We start from the raw sequence: 22844 nt of genomic DNA, 5'->3' as shown, positions 1-22844 counted from the left end.
ATTCCTTCCCATGACGTCGATTAAGAGTGTACTGTTTTATTTCGTCGCTCGATCGCCGCTGTAAAGATGGACTAGTTCGCCCTGCCGTTTGCACACTCGTGTGCCTGCACCTTCAGCAATCATGGAGTGAGTACAATATCATATTCTTTGTTATTTTCATTCGACACATTTGACCCGCATCCGCGCCTCTATGGCGGCCATGTTGCTGCCATGTACTCCGTTTGCATGCGATGATGCAACATCTTAAACGTCACAGACGTATATTTGGATCTCGAATTGTTGTTCGATGGAATTGAATCCGATAAGATCGATTTTGCCATACCTTGATTAGGTTTCCCTTCACATTGCGTATTTTAAAATGGCGACAGTGCTGCCAACTTGAGCTAATAAATATTAGTCATTTGACGTCTGAACAAACGCCGGAATGTGCGTGAAATAATAAATGAATGCGTTTTATTACATGTTTAATAGCTTAATTCGATTAGCGTCAAGTTGTATTTAAATAGTTTGTGAGTCATAACCACGAGGCGCTTCTGACGTCATTGGTTTAATTTACTTTTGTGTGATCGATCGATACTATAGTACTATAGTATAGATACTACAGGTACATATGCAATCTACCAAATTTACATGCTACATACTGTAAATATTGTTGTCAATTGATTTATTTAACTATTTCCATTACACTAACAGTAGTAGTACTTTTATAAGGAGGCCAGATTTGAAAATATCAGTATTGTTACAGGAATTGAAAACAAAAGTTCTTTTTAAAATTTGTATTAAAGAAGGACGTCTGGCGACTTTAACTTTGTTGGCTTGGATGAATAAATTAGGGGATGTTAAACGATTTTTTTTAGTATGTTGTAAATACAGTATATTCTTAATATTCAGTCACCATTCAAATGTCTGCCTATCCAAGAATTTTGAGTTTAGATTTTCTTTGCAGTATCGACTTTATTATTGGGATTTTTTAAAGTTAATGATAAATTGTTGTGATCAAATAAAATTACTCATTTACAGCCCTAAAAATATTCCTACCTATCTTAACGATAGTGAGGTAGTTTATAACCATAATTTTTGCATGAAGGGTAGAATCTACATTTTTTTACCTCCGATGTTTAACTAATTGCGCTGCTATCTATGAAATACTAAATGAAAAAGTGTCTTTTTGTACATACATGTAGATTATAATATGACGTATATAATAAATTTAATTTGACACCTTTGTTCTAACCCACCAAAGCTTAAGATGCTATTAATTTTTTATGTACATTTTGATTTTAGGTGACCTACAAATTGAGAATCATTGATAAAATAGTTTTAACAGGTGTAACAATACAAGCCAAATTATTAAATTTAATTCAAAATCTTTTTCTCTAAATTTTGTGCAATTAATGTCTGTACAATATATAAATACATAGATGGATGGTTCACACCGTAGCTATGCGTTCTAGAATAACCATGTCGCCTCGAAACATGAGATCCCTCGTGGCTGCTCGATAGTGCTGACTAGGCTAGACCAAAATCTGACAATTAAAGTAGAAAGTCTATATTTAAACGCCGGTCTTTTATGGTGTTAGCTTCAAGTTTGAAGCTCGTACTGGATCTTCGAAGTTGAATTTTTGTATGCTCCATTGGTAGCGAGCTCAATGTCCATACGTAACCAGTCATACGCAACATTTTTTCCTCCGGGCAAAATACAGATGTTTCATATGTTACATACCTAAAAAAGTTAAAGAAATGACCGATATCTAAAAAAATATAAGATACTACCAACGTTCCCTCTAAGCTGTGCGAGTGCGCAATCGCGCGGCAGTTTTGAAAGTCCCGCGCAGTTATCAGCGTTTTCAAAAATTATTTTGAAAAATATTTTTTTTTATCTATATTATCGTTTATAAATTCTTTTGCTTCTTATTTTCACTAATGTTCAATTTTTGATATGTATTGAATAAAAAATTACTAACAACCAATTTTCTTACATCATTGTAAGATGTAAGAAAATTGGTTTGCATAAGCAGAAAAATTATGTTGCGCTAGCACATTTGGTAATTTGGCATGCTCAGGCTTTTGGTTTTCTGCGCAGAGGCCCTCTCGTCTTAGAGGGAACGATGGACACTACCATAAACGATCAAAAAGTAACTTAATATATGACATTAATGAAAAGTTAACCAGATGCAAGCAATATGAACCAAAACCCTTTGCGCAAAGCAAAGAAGTAGTTCAAGAACAATGTGTTAGAAGCTTTTTAAAATGATTAAAAAGAGACAAATTCAAGCACTAATAATTTAATTTTTATGTAGACCATGTAATGTGTTACAGCAAATTAAATAATCAATATCTACAATTAAGTAGTGAGACTACAGACTATTTTATTAATTATAAACTATTATTACAACAAACAATCAATATATGTCACTATGTAGGACTTAATTTGATTAGGAAAATCCAGGAAAGTCTTGTATGTGATAATCTTTCAGTATTATTATTATGTAGTAGTAACTAATTTTGCTATCCTAGACATGATAGCAATTGGAAAACACTAATTCATGTTGATATCGAACCCAGGTCGTTCAGGTATTAATCATCTACTATACCACTGGTTGATTATGGTAGAAAAAACGATTCTACGATTAAAATATTATTTTGGCATAATATAGCTATACTTGGGTGGTGATGATTAACTGACAGTATTTTCATTGTAGTTTTTTTAACTCATTTTATTTAGAGAAATAAATTATAAAATTTCTGAAACTGGCTGTTTCAATAAATATTAATTTACTGGTACTTTTAAACATAAATTTGCTTAGATTTCAAACAAAGATGGCAAGTTATACTTCTTCACAAGAAAATTCTTGCGTAACCTGGTAGGTTACCCCAATGCACCTTGATGACCTAATAAAATTCATGCATATACATACTTATTAAATATATATTGGGCTAATTTTTAATGAAACAATTTGATCTGTTGCAGTTATTTATTAATTAATATTATATTACACATTTATCGAACCACCTCCTCGTAGCTATTTCCAAAAATATATTTAGATACCAGCATGATAGTTCAGTGGCGTATTTCGGCGACTAATACCCGAAAAACCTGGCCTCGAATACCATATGGACACTAGTGTTTTTCAATTTATTTCCTGTCTTGTGAGATCAGAATTAGTGATTTATATAATTATAATTTTGATTGATTTTCATACATTAGATTTAGATTTTTGTAATCTCACAGATGAATATTGCGATGAATAATTAAAATAAAACTAAGCTAAGTTCTGCATAGCGACATCTTTTGATTGTAAGCTGTAATAATAGTTTATAATTAATAAAATAGATGTCACTAATGTAATTACTTTGATTCCAGTCTGGTGTACCACTACTTGGTGGTTATTGATTGCATTAACCTTGTAACTAGGGATTCCAATCCCGGGCCAAAATTTTGATCCCGGGATTTCGGTATTGCAATTAGTCGATCCCGGGACCAGTCCCGGGATAATTTTCATGTTATTTTATCGATAAAAATAATTTAAAATGAATAATACAATATATTTTTACATCTGTTTTTTATAACGTACAATGTATAAAGTACGTACAATGTATAAAGTACGTATAATTTTAGTCTTGGACTTAAAATAGAAAATAATATAATAAAAATAAAAAAGGGAAGGTCTTATATATTTATTTGAGAAGAAAAAAATGAACTTTTGACAATGTATGTACATAGGTATGTACATTCATAGACACAATTAATTGAAAACATTATTTTGAATAAAACTCACTAAGTAACATCAAAGCATCAAGTGTTTTATCATTTAGCCTTGATCTGATTTTGGTTCCTAAGCAGCCTGCTGCTGAAAAAGCACGTTCAGACTCACAGCCTCATAGATTCACAGATGACACGTGCAACTCGCGCAAGTTTGTACACGAAATATAACGATGTTGTCAATAATAATTCGATTGTGCTTGATAAATCAACCAATCCGAAAAAATCGGGATTATGTTTTATAATCCCGGGACTCATCGGGTATCGAAAATCGTTCGGGATCCCGGGATTGGAATCCCTACTTGTAACGCATTGGGTTAATTTTTTGTTGCAATGCAAAATTTGTAATAAGTAAATATTTGTGTGGCGAGTTCGTCCAGAATCTATTGCTAATTAATAGTTATCTAAAAAATGTAATGTTATTAGTTTCTTCATATATTGTTATATCGATCTGTTTTTTTATTGTATAAAGTAAATCGAATCTTGTCTTTGAACAAGTTATTTCAGTTTAAAGAAAAATATATTTTTTAGAATTAGTCTAGTTCAAGCAAAGATTTAGAAATTCAGTCAAGTTTTTGTTAACAAATTTTCGATTTACAAAAGTGAATAAAAAACATTTTTTTTATTTATATATCTATTAAAAAAAATTTGCAACATATTGGAGAAAACCCAATATGCTATTAAATAAACACATTTGTATATCTGATATACATATGTATTATCTAGTTTAAATATTTGTAATATAAAATATACATTAATTAGTGACCCTTTTTTCTTGTCGTAAGCACTGAAAAAGATTAAAATTAGTATTTCAACTCAAAGTAAGAAATGAACTGTATTTAATGTATTTTTTATTATTTTTTTCAGAGCCATCATGGCGTTCTTCAACGACCCCTTAGTGGTAAACACTCAACTATCATACGATTCAAGCAACGCACCATCAACGTTGAAAAACACAAACTTCGCAACATACAAACCTTTTGCACAAGAGGTAAGAAAATGTGATTTAAAAAAACTAGAAACTGTGTATTAATAATTCATCAAATGTTTTAGGATTCATACAACTACAATGAGTCAATTCTTCGAATACCTGGACGGTTCCGCCAAGGCGGAACCGTTCTCGCCGTTCGGCGTTGACGAAAGCTGGACGTTAGGCAACGATGACTTGGTTCTAAACGACGGTAAATATATCGATTGATTCTGAAACTTGATACTGGTTTAGTTCTTGGATGATTTTATTTCAAAACAACTTGGTTCGAAACATTAATAAATTTAATTAATATTTAATTTTGGTAAAAATTTTAATCCCGAATCAACTTCTGTAGAATCGCATGAATTATGACGATGATCACCTTGAAGCAATGTTTTTATGTTAATTTAGAAATTTCCGATAAACTTGCGACACACCCACTTTATTAATGATTCTTTGTTTGGTTTTTATCAATTTCAATTATATTGACGTATTTTGATTATCAATAAAAAATATTTCATAAATACTCATAATCAAATCTTCAGGGTATCGATCAGGTCAAACTGTCAGAGTTTAATCGGTTTGTTTTCAAAATCCAGTATGGCTTACATTCAGTGAATTTAACTTGCTTTTAGTGCATGGTGGTGCTTCAATTTATTATTGCTCCTAAATCATGCAATGTGCTTTCGTTGTCAATATATGTTCTATATTTTAGAAAGTAAATTATATGATTTATCAAAACATATCAAATATTTTATTGTATTTTTGTTTTTAACAGGAATATTCTTATCTCTACCATTGTCTTTGATTCAAAGCGAAAATCGGACACAAAACGATGAACTGGTACAAATCGAAGATTATACAGTACTATTCGATTCCTCAATCGACTCAGCATATTCACCCTCGTCGCCTGGAGATGTCAAACCCGGACAATTGGTTCCTACAATCAAAGCAGAAGATGTTTTCCTCACCTCGCCGTATTCTCCAACAGAAACTCCTTCTGGAAGTTCTTCCCCCAATGACAAAACGAGCAGGGCGCAACTAGCCACCAAGTTATTGAATGATTTGGACGAATACAAAGAAGGTGAGTTCTTCTATTATCATTTATAAATGTTTTAATAACTCATATGTAGAGCGAATGGAAAATACAAGGAGCATTTTGCGAAGTGCAATTGTCTTGAAGCGGCATAATTCTGGTAGTATTATTAGTCCCCTTGGCTTCCCAGACTGCTCGCAGTATATATCTATAAAATATAATCATCCGTCACTTCTATGTTTATAACCAGATTGCTTTTATATTAAATGAGTTTTACTATATTATGAATCACATAAAATTGACTAAAGCTGCTTCCTGCTGTGCATACATTAATAGCAATAACACGGAACATGAATAATGTATTGTATTATTAAGTATTGTCAGACTTTTATCTAATCTCAATATCAGTCCTTTACAATATGTGTTGAGAAATGTCATCCGTAAATTATTATTACATTTTAAAATTATTGTATGTTCCTTTGTGTGATATTTTTTCAAATAAGCTTTGTTTTGATATAAGTCGAACACATTGCAAACCTCTGCGTGTCGTTTAACAGACCGGTTGTCCTTTGAAAACAGGTAATCAACCTGTGCTATATAGATCTACTGCTAGACTTCAAGATATTATTTGGACTGTTGTGTAGCTTAATATTATACAAAAAACGAGTTATCGAATGTTATTTTTGCGGCCGACTGCTTTTTTTCCATAAGCACGTATACATATAGTGACATAAATGTGTTGTACAAATGTGCAATAATCTGTATTATTTATAAATAACCAATGTTATACATAGATTTTGCCGCAGGATGGCGTTAACCCGTTTAGTCTGCAACGTTGAATATTTAAATATATATAAAATCTGAAATACCACAATTAACATTCATACGTTTGGTATGGAAATTTTCCAGTTAAAGGTTAATAATATCTGTTGGTGGACGAGTGTTAACTGAAACTATTGAGTTAATTAAATATTTAATATTTTATGATAATTCATATTATATAATCGTGTCTATGATATAAAGTGGTTTATGAATTATTCAAAACCATCTTAATTAGATAACTTAAGGTATTTTGGACCTTGAGCTCACAAAAAAATAATAATTGAATCACAATATGTTTTGTATTATATGTAAATATAAATATTTAATATAATAGTTCTGGAAATAGCCAGTGGATACATGCTACAAGAGCTTCTGAGTTTGATTTTTAATATATATAAAATAATTTACTTTATTAAAAAAATGATCATCACTAAAGAAAGATTCTCTAATTGTTACAATTTTTTATGTACTCTTGTTACGATGTGGCAATGTATCACTCCAAAGATCGCCGCTGACTCGATCAATTACTTGACAGCTTCTTGTGTAAAACTAATGATAAGATCTTAATTATTGAAATATGAAAATACACAATAATTCCTAGCATTTATTTATTCATTTTAAATCGTTCGTTGCATCTTAGCAGGCGTTAGCCCAATGCGTTACAAAATGGTAATCGCAATCAAGTAAGTAGCGAGACACCAGACTGAAACCAAACTGTAAATCAGTGACATCTATTTTATTAATTATAAACTATTATTGTAGTTTACAAAATAAATCTATGCATGATTTATCTCGATTCTATTTTTAATTATTCATCCATGATATTAGGAAAATCTAATTTGATAATCGGAATTATAATATAATCACTAATTACTATCTCCAGATATGAGCAAGGAAGCCTCTCCTAGTATTTTATGTATTAGTCACCGTACCACTGGTTTATTGTGTGTCTAGTGTACATATAAAAAATCGTCCATAATACTTTGTCGATAAATTTTGGTTAGTTTGGAAAAATAAAACCATATTTACCTTATATGCATATGATTAATTTCGATATTAAAAATTAAATCATTATCATAGTAAAATAGTATAAAATATATGTTTATACTCAAATAAATAAAGATTACTACCAAATATAATAATCCACTCACTGTTTACAAAATAATATTGATTGATGAAAAATAGGATATAATTTTTATACATTTCAAAAACATTTGCATATGTAGACCGATATCTTTCATTGATTTGATATTCAAAATGCCGGTTTTCAATTGGCAGTGTTCGTAGACTCGGAAACATGTTTATATGCTTTAAGATAATTTTATTACTCTCAGTCTGAAGAATATTCTGAAAGTAGAGTTTTCAATATTTTGTTGTTTCAACTTATTGTTCGCGATTAATTTCCCACAATTACAAAAAAATCTTAATGAACTAACAAAAACTTATAGAGGTGACCAATTAGACCACTAACTCATCGAATAATTGATTAATTACATGCTTTTCCATGTTTTAGCAGTATTGAATACTAAAAGCGATGCAGCAAAATTATTATTGCTGTTAATTATTGGTAGTATACAATTAAAATATAATTTTTCAGATAGACTTTAATAATCACTGACCAAATTTTACTATTTTATATTTTATTTCAATTTATATGTTTAGTATAAGTTTTTTTTAAATGTTATTCTTCAATACAAATTTATCGAGTTTAGAAAATATAAATATACAGAAATGTAGGGCTAATAAGCAACTTTAAGACTAGTCTTAAAATCTGAAAAGTTTTATCTTTACATAAAACATTTTAAATTTCACATTATTACTTTATAGTTTGATTGTTTCCATGACGCCACTGTTTTTTTTAACAAAATAATAAAAGTATATATAATATATACAAAGGTTAAAATTGAATGAAAACAACACGAAATTTCATGATCAATAAAGTACAATGTATTTTATTGTTTTTAGACGATTTATAGATGATTTGTATTGTAATAAGTTAGATTTTTTAATGAAGCAGTGTTTAATCCTCGGTTACTTATAATTACCTTATCAGTTATTATTTGTTTGTGAATACTGATTCAAACCATTTATAATTATAATTCACTTTGAGTATTTATTTATTTAATAAATAATTCAACCTTCGTCATCTCGTTACAATTCTAGCTCAATACGTTTGATCGCGTTTATTTTTTCTATATTTTTCATTCTACAATCATGATACTTATTATCAACGAGACCTTCATGCTGAAGCGATCTGTAGAAAATGCCACACAGCTCATATCGCGCTTCGCTCGCCTTTCATTTTTATCGTAAAATGAGTTGCGATTTTATATTTGTATTGTTCTATCTAGTTTAGCAAAAAACTTAAAAAAACACCACGCACGTGTTATAACTCGTTTTTTTATACATATACGCGTTTTTACGCTTCGAAGGGACCTGAAGCAGAGTTGAGACCTTGAAAATCGAAGGGAAAAAACCGACTCGTTCAGTATTAAATCGACAATAAGGAAATAGGGCTTTTGAGTCGATGACGATTGGCGTTCTCGGTCGATTCATTAGAAAGTGTATATGCGAGGTCGCGATTTTATTGATAGCGATTGGACTGGTCAATTCTTTGACGTGTGCTGTAAAGATCTCTCTGATTGTCTGAGATAAGTTGGCGAAGGATGGCAATGAAGTTTGAACTGCAATAATTATACACTTCGGGTTATCGATGTGCTGATTTATGTATCAAAATATTATTGCAAATTTAGATGAGCGCTTTTCTTTATCTTGTGTTGCTCGACTAATTATCTAATTAAATTTAATTATGGTCGTCTGATCGGCTCCTTATCGCGTTTGGACTAATTTGTTGATTTTTGTAGCTTATTTCTTTGCAAATATGTACTGAATTCTGGTTAGCTTCAATAAATTGGATATTGTCGCGATAGTGTTATGATAATATATAAATATTCTTAGGGGGTCACAGTTTTATGAGATCGTTGACTTTTAATTCAAATTAATTTCCGGCCCTGGTTTTATATTTTTTGGTATAGTTGAAATAATTATAAATATATTTCCAGAGAAAAAATAAAATAGTAACACCAAGAAATATGTTTCTGATATCTATCCAATTAGTACATCCCTTGCTTAACTTTATAATTCAATATTATTTTTACGTTTTCTTATCCAAGACTGCGAGAGGTTGAATTCTGTAAGGTCAAACGTTTATTTATCTCTTATTGTGTGCACAAGTGTATTTGCTGATGTCCACGGCCCTGCACCGTCTGAGTTTTAATTTAAAAATAGCACATTCTCATCTCAAACATTATCGCTAGACGTCCTTCGGTTAAAAAGAAGTACCATTATTTTATAAATAGGTCTGGCCTCCTCTAAAGCATGCATTTTCTCTAAATTTTCTTTGTGCTAGATTGACCGAGCTTTTTGCAATATTTTATGTCGCCGATGCAAATCGATATGCAAGAATGTTGATTGCGTTCAATTCAAGGCTGATTGTAATATTGCAGTGCGCATGATTTTATTCAATTTTGCCACTGTGCGATACCAATTGATCGATGTTGTTGTTTTTTGCTTTGGTTTCCGATGGAAAAGTTAGAAGGCCGAAAATCGGTTAACGAAGGTGAAATTAAATCGCGAAACGCGATATCAAGGATAATCTTTGTTAAATCTGAATACATAAAATAAATAGGCGATCGAGGTTATCTAAATAGCAAAGAAGCTATAAAGGTAGAATTTTAAAAGTTGAATTGGGTTTTAAGGATTGATTACAATTACTTCACTTATGCTGGGAGGAATGAAATAATTAACCTGCAAATGAGACTCATGTTTATAAGCATTTATTTGGAATATACAGTAAAAGCTTCCTTCCAAATTAATCCGAACGTCAATACAGTTAAACGTATGAGTGTTACTAGTCGGATTTTTTTATTCGCATACAGAAGTTATCAACAGAATTTTTGTAATAAATATTTGATATGTTTAATTCTGCATTTAGCCGGCCGCACATGCACGGTTTCCTGATTAGGTTTCCGCATCAGGAATTCAGATTCGGAAATTCGAATGCACCCAGTTAATACAAAATGTACACGGCGTTCGGAAAATATACGAACGTGTGCGTCATGTATAACATTTTGTATGAAATGCGTGCATTATGTTTCTGATTCTGGATTCTTGATCAGGAAAACGTGCATGTGCGGTCGGCCTTATACATATAATTGCATTTCAATAATGCTAGCGACTTTAATAATAATATTAGTGTTAACTCTTTATTTACGTTTACATGTACACCGAGTGTACATTACCGGAAAAAGTCAAGGTACTGGTTTTTTAGATGCCGTGCGGAGGCAGGCCATCCGGGCCACATAGGCCTTTAGCCCGGATGGCCTACCTCCGCACGGCATCTAAAAGACCAGTACCTTGACTTTTTCCGGTGATGTACACTCAGTGTACATGTAAACGTAAATAATAAAAAAACATGCAAGTGTATACATATACACGCTCGCATACATTGAAGCAATTCGGCCCACGTGCGAACGTCGTGTTAACCCTCAAGTGACTTGCCTTTTTTCGTCACATTAAATTAAATTATTTTGATTTATTTTGGTACATATGTTAAAATTACTTTGTTTGAAACTTGCTTATTCTAGGTTTGAAGATAAGTTGCCGAAATACATTGATTTTATTCCCATGAAAAATGATGATTCTGAAGGAAAAAATGAATATTTAAATTTAATATAAAATGGTAATTTTTTGGTACGTTCATGTTATTAAGGGTCAAATTTATTTATTTGTTGATACATTTTTTTATTTATTTACAACTATAATTACATTGAAAATGGATGTGTTCGAACAATTGCGGCAAGAATCTGTTTTGTTGTGTTCATGGGGTGTTCCCTGTTTTGATCAACGCTGATGCCGTTTGCACATAACCTGTTCAAATTTAAAACGTTTTTATGTAGCAAAAATACGTTTTAAAATTTGAACAGGCTAAGTACGAATGAGCGTTGATTGTAACAGTGAACAATCCATAAATAACTGCAACGAATCTATAAAAAAATGTAACTTGTAAAATTTTGCTACTTGGTTATTAATACGGCGCTACGCTCAAATTTGACAGCTGCGAAACGTCCATTTGCTGTTCAAACCTAAACAAATAAATCATTATACTGTTATTATATTCTTTTAGGTTAGGTTTGCATTAATTGACCGCTTTGCAACTGTTAAATTTGAGCGTGGTGCCGTGATAATAAACAAGTATCAAACAAGTTCAATGCATTTCGTTAATTAATCCTCAAAACCAGATTTTTTTAAAAATGATTTATATTGAATTTCAAAATATTCAGTTTTTGGAAAATATTTTTCAAATTGGAAAGAAAACGAATTTTATTATTTTACTTTTAATCTTATGTGGCCCACTGACAAAATAATTGTAACATTTGTACCAATACAAATTAGAATAATTTAATTCAAAAGTTATCATATTTAACGCTGCGAAAAAGCCACGTCACTCGAGGGTTAACCGATGTTCGAGCACGCGCCGAATTGTTTCGTTGCATGTGTGGTTTTAACCCCGCCTACCACACCGCACGGCATCTAAAAGACCAGTAACAAAGTTAACGTTATTGCCAAAAAAATAACCATGTAGAGAAAAAAACTAATTTTGTCTTAGTGCTTAGCTATACACGTGGTACTTGATGTGTCGAAGAACTATTCTCGCCGGCCGGCTGTATCCCACGGGGGGAAGCACGTGCGTGCCGCGTTTTGCTGACCTTGCTCTATTGCGCGCATTCAATAAATTGTTACGCACATACTGAACATTTGAACAAATCATTTACTGACTAGTTTTGTAAACATCCATCACATGTATCGCTGGTTTCGTGGGCAGATTCCTGGAAAGAAAATAGTGCGTATATTCTCATACCATTTTAATAATGGAGTACTGATTTTTAAAATAAAATTGAATATTTTTTGTTTAGCAGAATGATAAAGATTCTTATGCACCATGATGTATATTCTGAACTATAACTTGATTCATAGCTGTCTTACTGGAATCCTTACTTATCTATCCGTGCATTGGTGGTTTAAACATTGTGAATTTTCTGAAGCAAATAAGGCAATTCGTATAATTATAAAATTAAAAACGTGGGGATGTTCAGATAAAAACGCAAGAAAATGGGCCTCTATACAATCTACTATAGTGCAATAAATATTTTTGTCAGTTTGCTCAAGTCTAATGAGACGAATCAGAACTGCCAATCTCTCGTTTAACATTCAACTCAACCTAAATACATAATGTTCAATTGTATCACGTATTCAATCGATCAAAGTGCATGCTATTTAAAAGCGTGCAAAATTGCCTTTGATATCATTTCTGAAACTGTAAACCTTGATATTTTAAGGTTATCGCTTGTTTGTTTTTTATTTTATAACACATGGTCTTCGTACAAAATGTTCCTGTTTACGAAGCAAGCTTGATTGTGTTTGAATAAATAATTTTTCGGTACACGATGTATGGCTACTTTTCGGGGGACACTCGCGAGATCTCGGGGACAGTTTGGTCACAAAAACTGGTCGGTCTGTCTTCTCGAATTCCGGTCTTTCGTGGTTGTATATGTATGTACAACTACATAATGTTTCAGAACAACGGTTTCACTCGATTGTGCTATTTTCGCAAATCGCACGCGTTTTTAAAAATCATAAATTGTGATCATGTAACGTGTGCATGATTTTGTGTTTTGTTACGTTCGCAGATAATAAACATTGCTTACATAAAAAAAGTATGATACTGTGACGGATTGAGGGTCGCTGTTTTTTAATTTTAATTTTGACATGAAATCAATAAGTATGTACACCCTTGCTATTATATTACTTTTAAAATTTATCAGGGTTACAACAAAGATTATTTTAATCGCAAGAAATATTTGTTCGATCAATATATGTATATTTTAACTGCTTATAAAACCTTGAATTGTACTTGTCATAAAAAAGCAACGTTCTAAATCGCTAAATTTTATCGCCTATTTTAATTTAACATTACACAATGTGTTAAGTAATTCCAGTTAAGATCTTAAGTTTTGTCGTCGACGATCGATTATGTGTGATATTGTAATCGTTTTTCATTAGTGACTTATATATAGTTCTGATATCTATATTAAGAAAAATATAGAGCGTCAACTCTGGCAAAATTACACTTCGCCGAGAAAGATTGTTAGTTTTTGGACTACTTGTAGGTTGGATGTGTTTTATTGTTCTAATCGCCTTAGATTATGTCTAATTTCTCCGTTCTTTGCCTGTTGATGTTGATAAAACTGTGGTCTTAAAAAGTAATAATACTAAAACTGAAACCGAAATAATATGAAACTCATGGCAGTTGATAATCACACTTTTGAAAGGAGCAGATTGTCCATATGATTATGTTTATCTGGAATTAAAAATGCTATTTAATATGACTAAAAGATTGTTTAATTTATATAGAGAAATCGCAGTATCATCATTGAAGGTCGGAATGGCGTATTTAGTAAGGTCTAAATTGATAACCTAGCATGCAACAGACTCGAATTTTTATTTATAAAAATGCGCTATTATTGAACATCGGCTCTAGCTGCATAATGACTTCTATTGATTATAAATTATAATGCATATAATTAATTATATAGATGTCACCGATTCCTAAACTTTCTGGTTGTTTAAAACTTGTAGGTATTCAGTTTTTATTCATTCGTCTGATTCTACCCCGTTTAAACCCATTCGCAAATATTGCACGATGCTCTTGGTATGTGGTATTGTAGATAAATACCTAGGATATTTGAAATTATGCGTGAAGAGGAAGAATAGAAAGATCAAATCATTCCATGGCCTTATGCATATAAAGCAGGGCTGTGGAGTCGTTAAAAAAAAACACGACTCCGACTCCGAATTCGATATTTACCAACAACACGACTCCACTCCGACTCCGACTCCGACTTCGACTCCAACTCAAAAAAGTTTAATTTTATCAGGTATTTTGGGTGTTTTTCTACTCGTTTAATATTCATACGCTATACACATTCATTATTACGCAATTAAAAATTCATAAATTTCATAATTTAAAAAAATGGTCGGAGTCGCTCATTTTTCACGACTCCGACTCCAACTCCGGCCAAAACACCACGACTCCAACTCCGACTCCGACTCCACAGCCCTGATATAAAGGTCTTAAATGTGTTAAAAACGCATCAATATTGGCAACGTCGGCGATGACCCTATTTTGATTAAATTTCCTCAAATTTCAAGTTATGCGAGGGTACAGTTGTTGGACTGCACGCTGCAGAGATGCGTCTGTGTCGTAATTGTCGCCCGGAGGGCAAAATCTTCCTGTGCCTCTCGTCACGGATTTTGCGTGTTTTCCTTATCAGCGTTGTCCGGCAGCAGAACGATGACCCAAAAGCGGTCACGATGGCGACGGCAACCAGTGGCAGTGGGTGCCGGTCACGTGGCCCACTGCTGTTCGGTCAGTCAGTCATCGAGAGACTTCTCCGTCGGTCGCTCGTGTCTTTTGCTCTCTCGCGTCCGGATCCCGTCCGAACGACAACGCACCGGCTGCCACCGCAGCACGGCTACACACCCCTTCATATAGGGATATACAGGACGTCTCCGCCGAGAAAGCGGCACCGTTACGAAAATTCCCGACCACATAACCATATGCTGCTTGAGGTTGCCTATGCGCCGGCTCGGCGTCACTTCTAGAATGAAGTTCGTATACAGGTGCAAGTGGAACAGGGAGATTATCATCAACTCACAGAAACTGGTGAAAAGACGCTGAACCCAGGAGAACCCGCCCGCCTGTCCCCCACGACCTCAAAAACGACCGCGAAACCATCAACACAGTGAATAACATTCAAAAAGGCACTGCGATCTCCAAATTAAACGACAGTTTAATTTAATAATAATATATTAATAAATAAATTCGATTCTGGTGATATTAGTTTGTATACGAGAGAAGATCTGAAGAAAATTATCGTACTTAAAGAAATTTAAAAAAGTTACCCGTAAAGGCGATATATGTTCTTTTAAATTAGTCAAATTCGAAATTGTGATCGTGCCATACATATATTATTATATATTATATAGTGTTAATTAAGTAAATAAATTAAAAGTAGTGTACGCGCGTTTGACGACGGCGTGGGGGACAGGTTTTCGTAATGGCGTCTACGTTATACGGTACGTAAATAAGATAATTGTCGAGATTGGATTAATAACGACGCGTTTTTTCGTTGTGTACGTATGTGTGTGTGCGAGAGGGACAGATTGTATAACCTATTTTTCGTGTTGTAAGTGTTTTGTAAATAAACATCCAGTTTAAATATGGCACAGTTCCATAGTTGTAGGTCGAAAAAGATCTCTGTTTCCATGACTCCCTAGTTTAATTACTTAAGTAGGTCAGAGCCTCAAAAGATGACTGGCATTATACTCAACCACTATAGATAAGAGTCAACATAATTATATTTATAAAAAAACATGTTTCACTGTAGTTTGATTATGTTAATAAAAACGGTTTTTTTAAAAGAAAATTCGAAAAACTACTTACTGCGCGGCTTAAAATTCGTATTCTCGGACATGTTATTTTAATGATTGAAGCAGGGAAAGCCCTTAATATGAAAATATTAAGGGATATATTTTCAATACAAATGCGCTTCTTTGTTTTGAGAGACAGGACTTTTAATCCTAATATGAACTTGACCATTTCGTTGTAGATATCTTTCTATTCTTTCTCTAGAAAGTCCGCGTTTTCCATTAATTAAGCAGTGCTATACTTTTTTGTGGCATGTCAATGAACACAAATTTAACTATATTTCGTCTATAATGTGTAAATGAAACACCTGATCAATTGAACAAAATTAGCAGATGCGACTATTTAACAAAATCATTTAACAACCATTATAGAAACGCATGAAAATGATATATCAATGATAATTAATAACGTAACAGTACATGGATCGTCAACATTTTCTGCTCTTAATCAAATTATATTTTTTCCTGTTATTGTACTTAAATATAATCGTTTGGCCGCGCAGTACATTTTCAGATATTTTATTCATAAGTCGACCACAGCTGAACAATTGATTGATACACCTCCACTTTATTTGTGTCAGAGCTATTGCGATCGCATTTTTTCATAAAACATTTTTTTTTTCATTTGCCTGTAAATCTATCGTTGCAACATGACAGGCGTTAGCCCAATGCATTATAACTGGGTAATACAATAAACCACTAAGTAAGTAGTTGAACACTAGACTAATATCAAAGTCTGTATATCAGTGATAATTATATTGTATAAACCCCCTGGCCACTCATATTTGACCGTGCAGCGTAAATTGTTCCATACACTCACTTTATTTAATAATGTCATGGTTTTATCTGGCCGCGCAGTGCGTATTTTAAAAAATATTCCAGTTACGATGCAAAAAATCCGTGCGCTCCGATGATGTACATTCAGTGCACATATTAAACAAATATAAAAATTAGTGATTAAAAATTAAAAAAACACGAATATTATTCTGAAATAATCATTATAATAAAAGTTAAACCCGTAACAATCATTGTAATAATAAGTGCTGAAAACGAGTGAATCGAAATTATTCTGCTATTAAACGTACCAAATATTTATTTACAAAAATAATATTGAAAAATCATTTAAAAAATTTCTGTACGCAATGTACCAAAATATCCGACACTATGTTGGTAAATTGATACTCCGGTAATAATCTTATTTAATATGTAAGTGTATCGTGAAGGTTTACCCAAAATATGAACATTCTTTTATTTTACTATTTATATAAATATATACATGTACACTTAGTATACAACATAGTATAGGAAGGGTTAAAGCAAAAAGTGATGCTCATTGGATATTCTTGCCACACATAGTTGGTTAAAAAACTATGGATATTATTTTTTACTGCCATCATTATATTATAACTTGCCTTAAAACCTACTGTTGATAATTCCAATAAACGTAAGAGTTGAAAGAAACGCTTTGCTCGAGTTTATCGAAAATAATTACGCGCGTATCTCAGTCTCGTTAACGACACTGGTTCTCAATATATCTTGTATTAATTGATCCATTTGAGAAGCAGATTTTTCTCTCATTCGCTCACTCAATTAGATAATTCTGCTTGCGCGCGTCGTTGAACTTCGCGCCCAGATTTCTCGTCTGTGTTGGTTTAACCCAAATGTTCGCGGTTTTCTTCGAAGGGAATCTTTAAATATCTTAGGAACTTTCCGTTACACAAGAGGAGCGTATTCTTCTCTGATGTCGCTGTCCATTAGCAATTTTTTCGTTACCTTGCCTATGGCTTTATAGTGTCACAATTGCTTCGTTGACACAATTCGCTTATCTTTAGAGCTAACTCGTGTCTTGATCTTTGTGTTGATAAATGATTGCATGAGGTCTCTTGTGTTATCTGTCTATCTGTGTTTTCCATAAATAAAATATTAATGTTCTTATATTTAATAACCAACTGATGAAAATTTACACGACACTAAATCATACAACGTAATTCTATAAAAAATATAATACACCGAAACATTAATGTGTAACTTTCTACACTTACGCGAGGGGTAACTAATTTGAATGAATTCTCTCTTGAGATATTTGGAAATCGACTGATGTTACACCATTGCCATACAATCGATCGAAACGTTTCAAAACTTTTGATTTTAATTATTAATTTAATCAAAATTTGGAAACAAGGCAATATAAATATTTTTATCTAGAGCTTATCGTTTATTAATAGTTTATATAAGTATGTAATTAAAACTGTGATATTGATTTTTATTAACAAACGTTGACTGAGTTTTATCAGTTATTTAATTTTATAAACAATAGTGTTTATTGCTGGGAATGAACACTCTTTTGAATTGTAAATTTAATTGATTCTTCAAGGTACTGATTTAGATTATCATTATAAATTCATTAAGTACTACTATTCATTTGCATTACCTACATTGTTTAATAAAAATAATATTGCTTGCTCGTGTAATGCTAATTAAGCGTTTACTTGTGAGGGAGAAAATTATTTTAATATTTTACTATAAAAAATATGAGCAATCAAGTTATGTATTATTATTATTGTTAATATTCGCACACAATTGTGTTTATGTTATAATAAAATTGACAACTTAAAACACAAGTTTTAGCATCACTGGCATAAATTTGAAAAGAGCTCTGCAAGGTCTCGTATGAGCATAATACGCACTATGAGTGTGACACGTGTCTGCTACCAGATAAATAGATATCAAGAAATCAATTGTGATTTTAAAATTATAATTGTTTCTAATAGTCTTTCAGAATTCGTTGAGCATATGTTCGAGTAATGAAGTTCAAGAAATGCTTCATATATTTTCTGACCTTTGAGGAAAGTGAAAGTATGTCCGACAGTGCCCGATCTTTCCGCATCCGCGTTTTGTTATCTATCAGACATGTAGGCCTTGATTGCAGAAGCGTTATCTAATTATTGCGCTCTATCTCATGTTACAAATTGCTATTTCCCATACTTTTATGTAATGTGGCAGCTTGTATTTCTTGACACACATTCTGTCTGCTTTCGTCCCGTCTGTAGATAAACTTTCTCTTTTTGATCGACAGATTTTCAATATGATCGCTTTTGGGCTTTTAAACGATCACTTTCACCCAGTTTGTTAGTATGATTATCATATTTGTATATTAATTACAATAAATCGGTTTTAAATTAGTGAAGAGTGATTTGACATTTTTTTATAATCAAAACGAAAAATGGAATACAAGTAAAATATAAAAACATATAACTTTTCTTGGGACACGTTTACATTTGAAATAATGTAATACTATTTTAAAAATATCTGATTCAAAATGGCCAGTTTTATAGACAAAAGCTCTACTTCTTGGCTAAATGATATATATGAGGGTGAGTCTAACGAAAGCCATTGTTTGATTGTATTCTGTTGAACGAAAAATGTTTAAAACCATTTAATACAAGTTTTTCAGTGCACACGGATCGTATAGAAAAAATCCTTGGCTTTGTACACATCTTTGTCGTGTCTGAACCTTTTCCTTACATTTCCCCTTTAAGCAGTTATGCAAAAAATCTGAAATTTATTAGGGGTGAAATTTGGCGAGTATGGCTGAAGTTCGAAATACTTTAACCGCCCTACCTTTGGGTTATTATAATAATTTTATATAACCTAATCGCTAATTTTATATAATCTCAACAAGCATTGTCTTATATGATATCTGAATATGTTTTACTGGTTAGTGTTTTTCCTGGACATGTAGTGCTTCAAAATAATCAGCGTAATATTTCCTGTGGTTGATCTCCAGTAACAATTATTTATAGATAACCACTACCTTTTGCTATAAAGAATTAATATATCGATATTTAAATTCTGAAGTTAGTAAATTTAGTGCTCGGCTTGCATCATGGAATACTTGGTTTGATGCTGATCCATAGCTCAACTCCATACATTAGTTCTTGGCAAATTACCTCTACAATGTCTTCTACTGCCGAAAATAACTGCTCTTTTCATTTTTCGATGAATTTCAATAGTTAATGAAAGCACTGCTCAAATTGTGCAGCGTCCATTTTAAGCTACTGTTTTACCTTCATGTTGAACGTCACCCAACATATATAACACTGCTGCCAAATTACAGGACAATAGAGTGGTGTTTGAAATTTTTATCGTACTTTTAACACCTGATTTACAAAACCCATCAAATTGATGGTTTCTGATTTTATTTGTATCAGACAGTATTTTTTCTGGGTTTTTTTACGACTTTATATTTGAACAATGCAAATATATTAACACTATTTTTATTTTCGGAAACTATTTTATTTTTGAAAATTGGTCACTATATACCTATATTTAATGACACCCGTCAAATTGACAGATTTATACCCGTAAAGCTAGTGTTAAGGTTTCAGTTTGATTCACCCTTGTTTATCTAATATTGCTTCAAGTAATTGTTAGTACCAATTTCAGTCTTTAACTGAGTTGCTAATACTTGTTTGATAATTTGTCACCAATTATATCTGTTTGCTCTGTTTCCGCTTATTTATTCAACTTATTTGTAATTGATTTGCTCACATTAAAAGTGATACAGTGGAACCTCACTTAACGAGCACCTCCCATAAAGAGAAAAACAAATAGTAAATAAATGACTCACTTAACGAGCGTTGTTTCACATAATGAGTGATGAAATTATCGGTAAGTCCTGGATTGTGCCAAAACCGTTCTCTAATAAAGACTGAGCGTAAGATATTTAGATGTCAAATTATATCTCCTGCTAGGTATTATCGTATTTTACATTGCTTCATATGGGAAAAATTGTTTCGCTTTACAAGTAAGATTTTGAAATGAATTTATATTATAATTAAGCGAGGTTCCACTGTATATCCTTTCTAATTATGACAAGTCAATAATTCGTTATAATCTTATACCGTTTAAAATTTGTGTTTGTATGCATGTATGAATGTATATTTATTTCACACTGATAAACTTTGAGCCCAGTCATGCCTCAAAACTGCAAAAACATTAACCTTAACTTTGATAAAATAATTAATCATATGTTTTTCTTAATTATTTTCAGAACCTTTCTCCGATTGGCTCGAGGAGAAGATCAACTTGCCAATCTTCGACGAATTCCCCGTCGCTAAGGAACCCGTCCAGGACACCCAGTCGCTGCTTCTCGAGTTCGAGTCCGTCTGCGGAAGTTACAACGCTCCCCAGCTGACTCACTTGACTCCACCGCAGAGTCCGCCCGAAATCCAATACCACCACTCTGCTCCCATACAACAGACCGTACCAGTTTTGAACAATCCGTACGCATGGCAATCAAACATACATTTGGAGCCAATCGTAACACCTACGGACATCGACGATTTGGTCTTACACGCAGCTCAGAATATCGAACCTCAATACATAATACCGGCAAACGAAAACTTGCCAGCATTCAACAACACGTACGAATGCCTAGAGAAGAAAAATGAAGTAGCAACTGAGCAAAACTTTGTACCGTTCGCCAATAATGGATATGATCAGTCATATGCAGATGAATCTGCCTCGCTTTCGCCTTCGTCTCCGAGTTCCTCGTCTTGCAGCACTTACGGAAGCTCCGAAAACGACGATGAATGGTCTTACCCGCTATCGTCGTTGAAGAGCTCTAGATCTAAAGGTAGCTCTCGTTCCAAACCATATGCTCGTGGAAACGATGACAGGAGGTCTCGTAAAAAGGAGCAAAACAAAAACGCAGCCACCCGCTACCGCCAAAAAAAGAAGGCCGAGATAGAAATTCTCATGGATGAGGAGAAAGAGCTTCAAAACAAAAATGCCGATTTGTTCAGCAAATATTCGGACATACAACGGGAAGTGACTTACTTGAAAAGTTTACTGCGAGATCTCTTCAAAGCCAAAGGGCTTCTGAAATAATTCCAGTCGTATCGTTGAATTTGTTGACACAATCATATGAACATCCTTAGAGACACTGTAGAGATATGAATATTTAATATTATAAACGTACCTTAATTGTTTTAATCTAAAAAGTTAATTTTTACGTGACAGGTAGACGTATAAGATAATTTAGTGTATCGATCAAAGCATTTCTGAATTCTTTCAAATATGTTCTTGATATTAAATTTAATTTTTATTAATATTGCCCCCAAGGCTTTTTTTCTTAAAAGTTATAGAATGTAATTTTAAGTGTATAATTTTTTTTTATTTCGTTGATAATTTCTCTAGATTTAGGAACAAGTTATCGTTGCATCATTGTTTGCAAACGTCATCGCGGTATATCAATATTTTTGTATCGCTTCTAAAGTATATTTACTTGTATCATTTAATTATGTTTATTTCATTGTCAACATTTTCATTATAATTATATGCAGCCTTCTTTTAAAATTATTTTTTGGATATTTATTGATTGTACATCAATTGAATTATTAATAAAAACATATTAGACAGATTTCTATCTTTTTTTTTTAAATACCTGTACTACATTTATATAAAATTGCTTGATCTGCAAATAAATAATAAATAAATTAAATGGAATTATTTTATGCCATCTATTGACATTTTTAAATAACTTTGTAAGAAATTATGCTTAACTAAACAATATTTTAAAAATAATTATGCTTATAAATTAAAAACTATTTAAAATAATGATAATATAAATTATCATCGAAATTAATTAATTTAATTATATATGTATATGGAAAGTTTAATACAACCGTTTAAATTAAATA

At 32.3% G+C, this 22844-nt stretch overlaps 1 protein-coding gene across 2 annotated transcripts; it reads left to right on the top strand.

Annotated features, from left to right (window-relative positions):
- crc (bZIP transcription factor crc) lies at positions 1-22564 on the top strand. Of its 2 annotated transcripts, XM_088201611.1 has the most exons (5): positions 1-126; positions 4631-4754; positions 4817-4944; positions 5512-5817; positions 21194-22564. In XM_088201611.1, exons 3-5 carry the CDS (start codon positions 4833-4835, stop codon positions 22030-22032), a joined length of 1257 nt encoding a protein of 418 aa, XP_088057737.1. In that variant the 5' UTR covers positions 1-126; positions 4631-4754; positions 4817-4832; the 3' UTR covers positions 22033-22564. The 2 variants fall into 2 exon arrangements, with proteins under 2 accessions (XP_088057737.1, XP_088057746.1); XM_088201620.1 differs by lacking the exons at positions 1-126; positions 4631-4754; positions 4817-4944; positions 5512-5817 and adding an exon at positions 15083-15789.
- Positions 22565-22844: the final 280 nt, after the last annotated feature.

Source organism: Plectrocnemia conspersa, unplaced genomic scaffold (assembly GCF_051122295.1).
Source record: "Plectrocnemia conspersa isolate PC_06_02 unplaced genomic scaffold, ASM5112229v1 ptg000001l, whole genome shotgun sequence".
Taxonomy (NCBI): domain Eukaryota; kingdom Metazoa; phylum Arthropoda; class Insecta; order Trichoptera; family Polycentropodidae; genus Plectrocnemia; species Plectrocnemia conspersa.
This window is presented reverse-complemented; position numbering and strand designations above follow the sequence as displayed.